Raw genomic sequence first — 11,200 nt, 5'->3', positions numbered from 1 at the left:
ATGGCTACTGTTGCCTTTGAGGTATCAAGTTAGTAATAAGACCTGATTAGGAGTTAGTAATATGTCCAAAAAATAATAATAATAATAATAATAATAATAACTACGGGCCAATTCTGAATGGTACATGAAAAGTTTAATCATTGTGATTGAGGGTAAAAACAAAGAAATGGTAATAAATGGCAAATCAACAAAAATGGCCCTCAAAACCTCCATTAGGTAAATGAGGTCTTCAGGAGCGCTCAAGCTTTTGAAGAGCGTCTTTATGAGTGAGCGAGTGGGAGGGGCGGGTTGGGACTGGGTGACGGAGAAGCACATTAGCTGTCCGAGTCTGTGTCGTGGCGTCGCCTGTGGCTTTGTGCGGCCCCGCTAGGGGCCGTCTTGTGGCCCGAGGGGTTACGGGGGACAGGGGACCCCCCGTCGGAGGTGTCTGTGTCGTGGCGCTGCTGTCGATGATGAGGGCGTGGGGGCTGTTGCTGTGCCTTCGGTCCCCCCCTTGAATGGCTGTCATGGGGTCTGGCTCCACTCTGACTGCGGTATGATGGATTAGGATGGTGGTGGTCCTTTCGGGGCCTGAAGAGCAATAGAAAGCAAATAATCAGACTTTGGCTTCTCATCCTTCTCTTGAATCATGAAGGCAGGCATTTTAGAGCGAGAAGCATCCCAGTTGCCTTCAACAGAGTTGTGTGCGTCCCCATTCGTATCACATTCGTAGCACTATGAGTTCCACTTTTTCAATGTAACTACTGAAATAAATGAAAGTTTCTAAAATATTTTATGACTGTGTCTATCCATCCATCCATTTTCCGATCCGCTTATCCTCACAAGGGTGGCTGGAGCCTATCCCAGCCGTCTTCGGGTGTAGGCGGGGGACACCCTGAACTGGTTGCCAGCGAATCGCAGAGCACACGCAGATGAACAACCATCCGCGCTCACACTCACACCTACGGACAATTTAGAGTGTTCTATTGACCTGCCATGTATGTTTTTGCAATGTGGGAGGAAACCGGAGTACCCGGAGAAAACCCATACAGGCCGGGGGAGAACATGCAAACTCAACACAGTGAGGTCGGAGCTGGAATTGAACCCTGTGAGGTCGACGCGCTAACCACTGCACCACCTCTATGATTGTATTTCATTTTATTCAAGGATGATCTACTTTTTCCTCCCCTAAAATACATTTGTCATCGGTCCTATTCTTTAGTAAATGAGTGTATACTTAATTTTTTCTGTTGAAACAAATATATTTTATGTATTTGTTCTCCTTTTGATTAAAAATCTCCATAACAATGAAAAAATGAACTATTATTAATAAATGCCTCGCCCCGATGCAGTTGAGTGAAATCCTTTTTCCTCCTTTTTTGATTGTCTCCGGTTTATTGGAGAGCATCAGGCTCCAGTTTCCACGCTTCCAAAACTCAAGCAATGACCGTTTGGTTTGAGGTGAGGTGAGGTGAGTGACGTCTTAGCGCCCTCTAGTGAATCTTTTCGAATCATCACAAATGCATCTGAACTAAGAGTAGCTTGGTGTAAACCGAATATAAATCATGTATAAAGTGTCCTAAAATGTGCTCACTGTTCAACCAACCTCTTTCTGTCATCATCTGAATCCGAGGAAGAGTCGCTTCTCTGCCTCTTCTTTTTCTTCTTCTTCTTTTTCTCCTTTTTGCTCTTCTTTTCTTTCTTTTTCTTCTTGGTCTCCTGACTAAAACTATTCAACAACAACAACAAAAAAAGAAAAGCAAAACGAGTTAAGAGCCTGACTAGGACTGTAAAAAAGTATTTATTTCCAGCAAAGCTGATGGGATGCCACATGAGGGAAACTCACACAATACAACGAGAGCCAACGGAAGACCTGCATTTCAGTCGACCTTTCCGAAAAATAATGAACGCTCAAAACACCATTTCTTATTGCGGTGTCAGTTTACGGCGCCGTGCAATTCCACACTAGGGCAAACAACAATGACGATCATACTGTGGATAACACTGTTTTTACAACCAGCAGAGTTTTTGAAACAGCCCGTTTAGTACTTTGATTATGCAAGTGAGGCTAATGTAGTGTAGTACGCATGCTTTCTTACCGTTGCTCTACCTCTTCTTTTTCTGCACTCTCTGATGACTTTGCAGTTGAAGTTTCTGGATGATTTGCAGTCTTGTGGTGCTGAAAGTACCAGCAAGTAAAAAAAACTTTTATGTTTCATCAAGTTGTAGACAATAAAGCCTTCACGAATAAACAGTCACCACATGTATAGAAGTGTATACTGTGGAACCAGTTTTAAAAGCTGAATGCAAACCCTTTTAATTGAGCTACTCCAATTACTCAAGGACTCGTTTCAGCCCTTATCACTAACATTTTCTGAAATGAGGAAATACTTTTAAGTCAACCAGTGTCACAGAGCATGCTGTGTCTAAGCTTCGGAGCGTTTCACTGCAAATCGAGCGTTTGTGTTTGGCTTTACCGTAAAAACTGGAAGGCCCATTTTAACAGCCTCCTTTTCCTTTTGGGTGAGGACTATTTTGCGTGAGCCGGCCCTGTAAATAGATACAAACACACTTGTTAGTCATGGGACTTGAGAGAAGAACAACACAGCTCTTATCTGTGATAAGCAGCTTGTTGAGGCTGAATGTCAAGAGGAATATTGTTAATTGGATGCAAATACTGTACAACTGGTGGCTAGAGTATTGTATTTTTTCAGTGCATTACGAAACGATGAGCAAACCAGAACAACTTGTTCAATAAGTAGTGATTTGATTAGCATTATTGAAAATACTGTATTACATTTACATAACAGCCTTTAAGATATTTTCACACTAAAAAGAAAACAAAAACCACACCTGGAGCTTCCCAATCCCGAGAGCCGATCCACATTTTTTTCTTCACCATCATCGTCTTCTCTTCTACACATATCTGCCAAGTCCTGTGGGAATGCCAGCCATTTGGGTTAATGGATTGCTTCAAAATGGCTAAAAAAAAAGTTTTGGGGTGAAAGAAAACAGGGTGGAATACAGTACCTCTTTTGTCAGTCCAGTGGGTTGTCTCTTTATGACCTTATGACCTCTACATTGACAGTGACAATCAGTTGTACATAACACTTTTTCGACATTGTATTTATTCTTTTACCAATTACGGTAACATATTCTGGGTGGCACACTTACAACGCAGCCATCAATGCGTCATGTTCTGCAGCCTTTACAGCAGCGAGCTCTTCCTCTTTAGTTCGGGCGCGGCCAGTTTTGTCTTTAGCGTACCATGTCAGATCTTTGCCTTTTTGCCATCGACCAACTGGAGCCATGAGAGAATTTCCTGCAAGAAAGAACAAAAACAGAAGAAGGTGAAAAATTATTTTCCCCATAAGAAATACAGAGTGCCGTTGGTTCCGTTCCTTCAGTTGCGACATAATCCATATTTGTGCATAAATCGTAAAACACCATAATTCATCACCAACCCGTGTTAATGTATTGCCGGCAGTTAAGTCATAATTACACTAACATTTAATAAGCACATCAGTGATGACTAAATAGTTTGCCTTGGAGCTCAGGGTGCCATGCGAAGTTATCCAATTTCACTTAATTTGTCCGAAAATTCTTACTCACAATTAAATATATATTTCTTCATCTCTAGATGCCGGCGATGCATGGTAGTAGGCAAAATAATTTAATTATCTTCCGTCAGATGGGAGAAGGTATAATAACCCTGTGTGTATCCATCTTTTGCCATTCATACGACAGAATTCACGACTTTCCCGCGAGAATAGCGGGTTTGGCACATTAATCAGTTCACATTTCACTAGTAAGATGCAGTAAATGGCAAATGGTATAAAATTCAATTTATTGATGTTAATGCTGTACTTCGCAAACACGGTGGCCTTCCACGTAGCATTCCATGTTGACCCAGTTGAAGGGGGGCTCAAATAGCAGAGCGGCTACGTGGATCAGCCCAGAGTGGGCGATGGATTGGACTTAAGCAGCACACGGCACCGCTCGAAAACAAGTATCAAACAATCAAGAACCCGTGTGATGAAGGACACAGTAGGAAAAGGTAAGAAAATGCAGCACGACGCGTCACGACGCCACATTAGCGCGTTAATCAACTTATTAGCTCTTGTCTGGCTACTCGTGCTTGGGAGCTAAAACACGCGAGCGTTTAGCATTGCTTTGCATACTTACCCAGATAATTCTCTCGGTGTTTGTCCACCTTAACGTCATCCCAGTTGAACTGGTCCTGGCCTCCTCGAACCCCTCCGGCTCTCGAAGAACCGAACATGTTCGGCTTTTTTTAATGAAAAGCGAAGAAATATAGCTAGTTAGCTTTGGCCACACAGTAGCGGCCTCTGTCGTTCTAACATCCGGGGAATTCCCTAACGACCCCTCTTGGATATGCTGTACGACTTTCTCCCTAGTGGGATATGAATAGACTTCATAGACAGTTAAACATGCTGTATCTATGAACATTTATATAAATTGACCCAAAGTGGTATCCCTATATGAATGGAAAAAAACAACTGACATCACATGATCGCTCAATATTTGTCTCAATACGTATCAGGGCCTTAAATCAAAATTAATTAAAAACGTTTAAGCACCTTCGACTTTTTGGATTACAAAAAAAAAGAAAATCCGCCAATGTTTTGTTGCTTTCGTGGCCTGTATATGTGCGTATCCTGTCGCTCACGCACTCGGCTTGTTTACTCACTCGGTCGCGTAGTGATGACGTAGTGGCACGAAACAAATGCAAAATGTCTCTCGGAGCAAAGGAGACCAGCCTGAGCCCGAGGACGAGCACAATCCCTCAGGGGCGTCCTCGGAAAGTGACGTCCAATTAACCGCCAATGTATTTGAGATATTTCGCCAGGCTTTACTCAGGTAGGAATAACAAACATGTTTATTTGTTCCCTGTCTCTCCGGCTATCAGCAGTGTGGCAACGGCTGCCATAGAGATGCTGTGTTTTTTTTTTTTTGCCTGTCAAGACGCGTTGTCGTTTTTTTTTTTTTTTTGCCTGTCAAGACGCGTTGTTTCACATTGCAATATGTTATTCAGAAGTCACATGTTGTGCATCGGTTTATTACTTATTTCGATGAGTACAATGCTGTTCTCAGATCATACTTTGAGCGCTTATTAAACTGTATAAAATGAGTCGCTACAATCTAGGAAAACAGGAATTGGATCCGGGTGGCAGTTTTACATGCTTAGCAACCAAACATGCATTTTTATTGAGCTGTGTGTAACATGATTGTAAGGATGCATTTCCACATTTTGCTTGCATTATAGCCAGAAATGGCAGGGAAATGAGCATTACTTCGTGTATACAATGCAACACATATGGCTGCATTTACAGTAGACAGTAAACTGACTGTTCTCGGCCACCCATTTCCAATAAATCTCACATGATTTGCTTCCAATGAGAGTCAGCTGGAGTTGATGAAGTCTAATATCTAATTTGCTGTCATGCTGCACAACATATAAGTGCTCAGTGTTGAATTGCGGGTCTGTCAGAGGCTGTGGTGTAGTAATGAAGACATAAATGACTGCCACCTGAGTATCACATTGCCACTATAATTCAAATTTTACAGATTTATAGCCGTGCACTTTGGGGCACTTATTCTAATTCTCGAACGTTATTGGAGTTAAGTAAAATTGATTTACACTTCACGTCCAAAAAGAAAAATTGCAGTCCTTAAATCTGGTCTTTACTGGCGCACACCTAAAATGCCACATTATGGTCCAACCGTGTCAATCCCAGACGACAAGGGGAAAAAAAATCAATTGATGTGTGGGTTTAGGACTATTTATCAACCCCTTTGGCTGTATGAAGTTGTTACTAAATATACACAAGGATCATCCATGGGGCAAGGAAACAAGGAAGTCCCTGGCCCTTTAAGAGAAGAGACAATGGAGAAGGACTCTTGTCATTTGCACCTGCAAACACAACCAGGTCACAACGGGATCGCGTGGAGACGAGAAGGCTATTAAATGTCCTTTTTTTTTCTGAACTGCTATGCCTTTAGGATTTTTTTGCATGTCAGCTATCATGCGGATAATCGTCTCTGATTGGAGCCCCATCTGACATTTGCGACCAGGGTGGGATTCTGCAACCTTTTTATTAGTTTAAAACCTCTGCGGTAATGTAACTCTCACTTCCTGATTGCTCCGGTTACATTTTTTTTTTTCACCAACGAATTAAGGTCAAAAGTGCATCACTTAGGCTGGTATGCCAATATCTGTATAGCCCTACCCTGCCTACTCCTCAAGTGTGCTGTCTTGTAAAAACCTCGTTAGTCAGCCTGGAAAGCTGCAGTGTTGTTTTCAGTCAAACTCGTAAGTCAGCCTCTAAAATTGCAGTGTGTCACCCGTGAGCCAAGCCCTCTTACTCTCACTGTCCTGTCTTTTTTTTAGCTATGGCTGGACCGAGGCCCGTGGTGCTGAGTGGCCCATCCGGGGCGGGTAAAAGCACTCTGCTCAAGAAGCTCATGAAAGAATACAATGGTGTCTTTGGCTTCAGCGTCTCGCGTGAGTTTTTGTGTTTGTTTGTTTGTTTTTAATTTACAACGAAAGAATTAACGGAACCATAAACTGTGATGGCGTATGTCAGCCAAGGGAGGGGCATAGAACCTAAAAGTAGATTAAAATAATGTTAAACACTTAGAAGTAATTGTATTTGTTTATTTTTCACAATTGAATCCTGAGTTTTGACTTTTAATGTCTGCACGATTTATGGGGTTTTTTAAATTCAATTTAGCTTTGCCAAACAGAAATACTAAATTGAAACTGAAATTTATATTTTGCTGCTATAAACATACAGTATAAAAGTTGATGACATGAACAAAAAAAACAAAAAAACAGTTATGCGTTATATTGTCATATATTTGTCATTTAATTCAGGTCACTGGGCTCAACCTGCAAAAAAAAAAAATTGATCCTCAAATTTAGAAAGTTGCTCCTCAAACTCTCAAATTAAGTCATTGATTCGCAAAACTGCTCTGTAAAGAAAAAAACATGCCTGCTTTGAGGGGTGGTCGTGCCTCATTCAAATGAAACACAGATCATGTTGCCCCCCCCTCCCTAAAATCAATTTAATACGGCTTTCGTTGTGACGACAGAGGGCAGAGCCACGGAGGAATGATGAGGCTAGTTGTGCAGTAGTGAAAACAAATAGCGAGCCCCCTTCAAGAGAGTCAAAGCAGTGACTGTATTTTCACTTGTGGAGGCAGCACTTCATCAGCCAGTTGCTGAATTATACTTAAATATACAGTAAATCAGCATGCGGTAAGTTTAGTCTTTGTTGACAGTGCTGATCCATAATCAGAACACATATGGACTTCCTCCCTCAGATACAACAAGAAACCCACGACCTGGAGAAGAGAATGGCAAAGGTACATTCGATTTTCATCTCTTTGGGATATTTGACATCACCATTATCATCATCTTCGTCATCAACCCGTGACCTCTTTCGCTGTTCTTCCAGATTATCATTACGTCACACGGGAAGCCATGCAGGCCGCCATCGCTAAAGGCGAATTCATTGAGAGCGCAGAGTTTTCCGGGAACATGTACGGGACGAGCAGAGCCGCCGTGGATGCCGTCAAGGCACGCAACCTCATCTGCATTCTCGACATCGACATGCAAGGGGTGAAGAATATCAAGAAGACCGACCTCAATCCCATATACATCTCCATCCAGCCTCCGTCTTTGGATGTGCTGGTGAGAAAAAGTCTTGTATATGCAGGGATTCCTTGGTTTACTCAACTCAACTGTATTCACAGAGCATTTTAAAACAACCACCGGCGTATACAAAGTGCTGTACATGGAGCATAAATAATTCAACGAGGGGCCATTCTAAAGAGAGGTACCAGCATTGGAAAAGGCTCAATGCCCTCTGAGTTCTTGGTATCTCTAATAATGTCTGGTCCGCAGACCTGAGCCACCGGGCGGGTCCGTCGGGGCAGGGTAGCTCAGAGAGGTAAGGTGTAGCGAGGCCATTTAACGATTTGAAAGCAAATAATAGGATCTTAAAAAGAACTCTAAAATGTATAGGGAGCCAAGGAAGGGACGCCAGAGTAGGAGTTCTGTGCTCCCTCTTACAAGTACCAGTCAAGAGGCCAGCAGCAGCATTTTGGACCAACTGGAGACGCTTAATGGAGGATTGGCTGACTCCAAAGTAAAGTGCATTACAGTAATCCAGCCGAGATGTGATGAAGGCATGAATTACTGTTTCAAAGTGCTCTGGAGAAAGGAGAGGCTTGACTTTAGCCAGATGCCGAAGATGAAAGAAGCTGGAAAAGCCACCATTACATTAGGCAAGAAAAATGAATCCAACATTGAGAAAATCCTCTTTGTTAGTCGTTGGCACTACACTGCAGCAGTTTGATACATTGGCAAATCATCATTAGCATTGAACACAATTTTTGTTTTTGTCAGTTTCAAATGCAATTTTAAATACGAGCGCTATCGGGACTTGGTATGGGTGAGTCATCAAACAGAGAATACTCATTCTGGTATCATTCTGATGTGAAGCGGTATCGAACATCCCTACTCATAATATTTAGCAATCAACCTGTCCTTTTAGGAAGCCCGTCTGAGAGCCAGAAAAACGGAGTCAGAAGAGAGCCTGCAGAGGCGCTTGGATGCCGCCAAGGTGGACATGGAGTTGAGTAAGTTCTTTTTTTTCCCTCCACACAAATAGACTGCTCCACCCCCAAAATAATAAAGAAATAAAGGGGACACGTAAACAACACAATGTAACTCTTAAGTGTTCCCGTTTTTTTTTTAGCAGTTTATATTCACACTGCTCTTATGTGTCATATATTCGAGATGACCGACACAGCACCGCATGAATGACAAATGTGAGTCTCCTCCCCCCTAGCCAGATGTCAGCGAGAATAATTATTGAACAAATAAATGACCTCAACCATTCCTTCATTATTGGTATTTGTGCACCCTGCCGAAGATCACAAACCACAGAACCCAAATATGACGTGAGCATATTCTTACTCCCGCGCAGGTAAAGAACCCGAAATGTTTGACGTCATGATCGTGAATGACAACTTGGAAGACGCTTATGGGCATTTAAAAGATGCTCTTCTTGAGGTGAGCTTAAAATAGATTGAGGTTGCCAGCCATGGCGTCCCACTCAACACTGTTTCCTTATGTCGTGTCATGAACGCGCAAGCTAACTCATGAACATAGCAGTATGATTTTCCGTTGCCAAGCAAGTGTAAGAATACTTAAAATTATCATTAGTATCACTTTCAAACAGGTTGTGCTGGTGGTTCATTACTACTTTAATGTCCATTTATAGAGTTACTGAGAAGACATCATTTTTCAGTTTATTTTATTCATTAGTGAGCTAGCATTGAAGATCATGGTGGAATTATCACATTATTAGATAGCTAGAGGAATGTGGCACACTGGAAACAAGTTATTAAAAATATATACAGTATTTAGACATTTCCATGCCTAACTTTGTGTTTACAATATAAACCAAACAAGTCTGCACAATCACGATTTGGTCTGGTAGCATTAGCAAGTTGTGATGCTGGTTTATTATTATTGTTTTTCCAATAGCAGGTTTTAAGGTGTCTCTTGTATGCCATACTTAGTTACATTTGAACAGCTGCAATTATGTTTTATTATTCATCTTGAGCGCTACATTTAATTCATTTTTAACTTTTGCTTGTACGCTACTTTTGATCAATCATTGCTTGGATGCTACATTCCACGTTAAATAGTTGTGCAACTGTTTTTATTTAACAGCTCAATTCAATTAACTCCAGTAGCGATGTTTTAATTTCGATTGAGTGATCCATTTAAATCATTTCTAACGAATGTAATGTCGTTTTTTTAAAATCTTTTATGTTAGAGATAAAACCGCTGTCTTCAATCTTTAAGTGACAAGAAGTGCACCGAATTCAATGAAAACGATTGGATTATTGTGTCTTTTTTTCCCTTCCTCCTTCAGGAAATCAACATGGTCAAGAAAATCAACATGTCTTCATAGGAGACGAGGCAAACCTCATTGTGAACATTCCATCCAAAAAAAGGTGGTCTGAAAAAGCTCCTTGAGCATTTTGTCCAAATATGTAGGTTTACATGTGTGTTTAGACAGTTTTTATTACTTAAGTGGAACTTTTTTTTTTTTTTAATGACAAGGAGTTTTCCTCTTTTTTAAAAAAAAAACATCCTTATTTACATGTGTATTCTAGAAACTCTGCTATGTGTTATATTCTGACCTTGATAGGCCAGGCGACTGAAACTGTCTGCAGTCAGCAACAGTTTTTCTCCACCCCGGATGTAACTGAACTCATTCCGACACGTTGACAAACTGGTCTGTCAAGCTTACTTATTTGACTGTTTGTCCTTGTGCTATTGTGCATTGTCCTCGTGCCATGTGTGATTAAATAGTGTGAAATCTTGTGCAGGTAAAAAACAAACAAACACATCCATTTCATTGCATTTCCGAGAGTGTGCAAGTCAACTGAAAGCATATTTGTATTCCATTTCATGATGTTTTGCTTTTTACTATGATTAAAAAAAAAACATGTATTAGGATTAAGTCCCATGTCATAGGGATTTTTTTTTTAAGGGCGGGGGGCAATTATGTGTATTTAACCTGCATTTAAATTGATTTCTGTAGTGGACTGTTGAGCATTCTAACAAAATGAAATATCATGCTTTTTCTTTGAGTCTCTTGGAATCATTGATTTTTGTGTATCTGGGTCAAAGGGTCTCCAGTAAAATTATTAAAAATTACCCCCCCCCCCCAACCCAATTTTCACAAATTTGGGCGGACATGCCCATGACAGCAGGACATACAAAAAAAAAAAAAAAAAACGTCTCAAGGACCCCTGTATGAAATTGAACAGACAGTCTGCCATTTTCGTTTGAAACAGCCATTTCCAGGGCTCATACTTTTTACTGGAACACTTATTCATCAACCCGTATTGTTTTGTGTTTTTGTAACGTGTCCTTGGGTGTCTTGAAAGGTGCTTATAAATAAAACGTAGTATTATTATTATTCGCATAACTTAAGATCATCTTTGTGACTACGAGATGAACATGGTCAGACTCCAGCCCTGAATTCATTCGGGAGCCTCTTTATGTGGTTTGGTGAAGACTGCCGTTTTGGCTATCAACCAATTTCTAATAGCCTTCAACAGTTTAAACTATTATTGGTGAGCATTCATGTGGAATAACAACAGGAACAAT

The 11,200-nt window shown here is 41.0% G+C and overlaps 2 protein-coding genes across 5 annotated transcripts; one reads left to right on the top strand and one right to left on the bottom strand.

Annotated features, from left to right (window-relative positions):
- Positions 1 to 111: 111 nt before the first annotated feature.
- c14h1orf35 (chromosome 14 C1orf35 homolog) lies at positions 112 to 4,817 on the bottom strand. Of its 3 annotated transcripts, none has more exons than XM_086128491.1 (9): positions 4,691 to 4,817; positions 4,165 to 4,267; positions 3,154 to 3,301; positions 3,010 to 3,055; positions 2,833 to 2,915; positions 2,457 to 2,529; positions 2,079 to 2,158; positions 1,586 to 1,708; positions 112 to 570 (listed from the first exon to the last, which is right to left on the bottom strand). In XM_086128491.1, exons 2-9 carry the CDS (start codon positions 4,259 to 4,261, stop codon positions 315 to 317), a joined length of 906 nt encoding a protein of 301 aa, XP_085984617.1. In that variant the 5' UTR covers positions 4,262 to 4,267; positions 4,691 to 4,817; the 3' UTR covers positions 112 to 314. The 3 variants fall into 3 exon arrangements, with proteins under 3 accessions (XP_085984617.1, XP_085984616.1, XP_085984615.1); XM_086128490.1 differs by having other exon boundaries at positions 4,581 to 4,712; XM_086128489.1 differs by lacking the exon at positions 4,691 to 4,817 and having other exon boundaries at positions 4,165 to 4,684.
- guk1a (guanylate kinase 1a) lies at positions 4,713 to 10,677 on the top strand. Of its 2 annotated transcripts, XM_086128492.1 has the most exons (7): positions 4,713 to 4,860; positions 6,392 to 6,505; positions 7,327 to 7,368; positions 7,461 to 7,696; positions 8,562 to 8,646; positions 8,997 to 9,082; positions 9,954 to 10,677. In XM_086128492.1, exons 1-7 carry the CDS (start codon positions 4,827 to 4,829, stop codon positions 9,990 to 9,992), a joined length of 636 nt encoding a protein of 211 aa, XP_085984618.1. In that variant the 5' UTR covers positions 4,713 to 4,826; the 3' UTR covers positions 9,993 to 10,677. The 2 variants fall into 2 exon arrangements, with proteins under 2 accessions (XP_085984618.1, XP_085984619.1); XM_086128493.1 differs by lacking the exon at positions 8,997 to 9,082.
- The last annotated feature ends 523 nt before the right edge of the window (positions 10,678 to 11,200 follow it).

Source organism: Hippocampus guttulatus, chromosome 14, assembly GCF_054856545.1.
Source record: "Hippocampus guttulatus isolate MCC_2025c chromosome 14, RoL_Hgut_1.0, whole genome shotgun sequence".
NCBI classification, from domain to species: domain Eukaryota; kingdom Metazoa; phylum Chordata; class Actinopteri; order Syngnathiformes; family Syngnathidae; genus Hippocampus; species Hippocampus guttulatus.
This window is presented reverse-complemented; position numbering and strand designations above follow the sequence as displayed.

Excerpts from the sequence above, each read along its gene's own strand:
- c14h1orf35 (XM_086128491.1), bottom strand. The coding sequence starts at position 4,261 with ATGTTCGGTTCTTCGAGAGCCGGAGGGGTTCGAGGAGGCCAGGACCAG. Across the intron at positions 2,916-3,009 it reads CCACTGGACTGACAAAAGAG|GACTTGGCAGATATGTGTAG; the intron begins GTACTGTATTCC and ends GCATTCCCACAG. Across the intron at positions 2,159-2,456 it reads TGGGCCTTCCAGTTTTTACG|CACCACAAGACTGCAAATCA; the intron begins GTAAAGCCAAAC and ends TGGTACTTTCAG.
- guk1a (XM_086128492.1), top strand. The coding sequence starts at position 4,827 with ATGTATTTGAGATATTTCGCCAGGCTTTACTCAG. Across the intron at positions 7,697-8,561 it reads CTCCGTCTTTGGATGTGCTG|GAAGCCCGTCTGAGAGCCAG; the intron begins GTGAGAAAAAGT and ends CTGTCCTTTTAG. Across the intron at positions 9,083-9,953 it reads TAAAAGATGCTCTTCTTGAG|GAAATCAACATGGTCAAGAA; the intron begins GTGAGCTTAAAA and ends TTCCTCCTTCAG.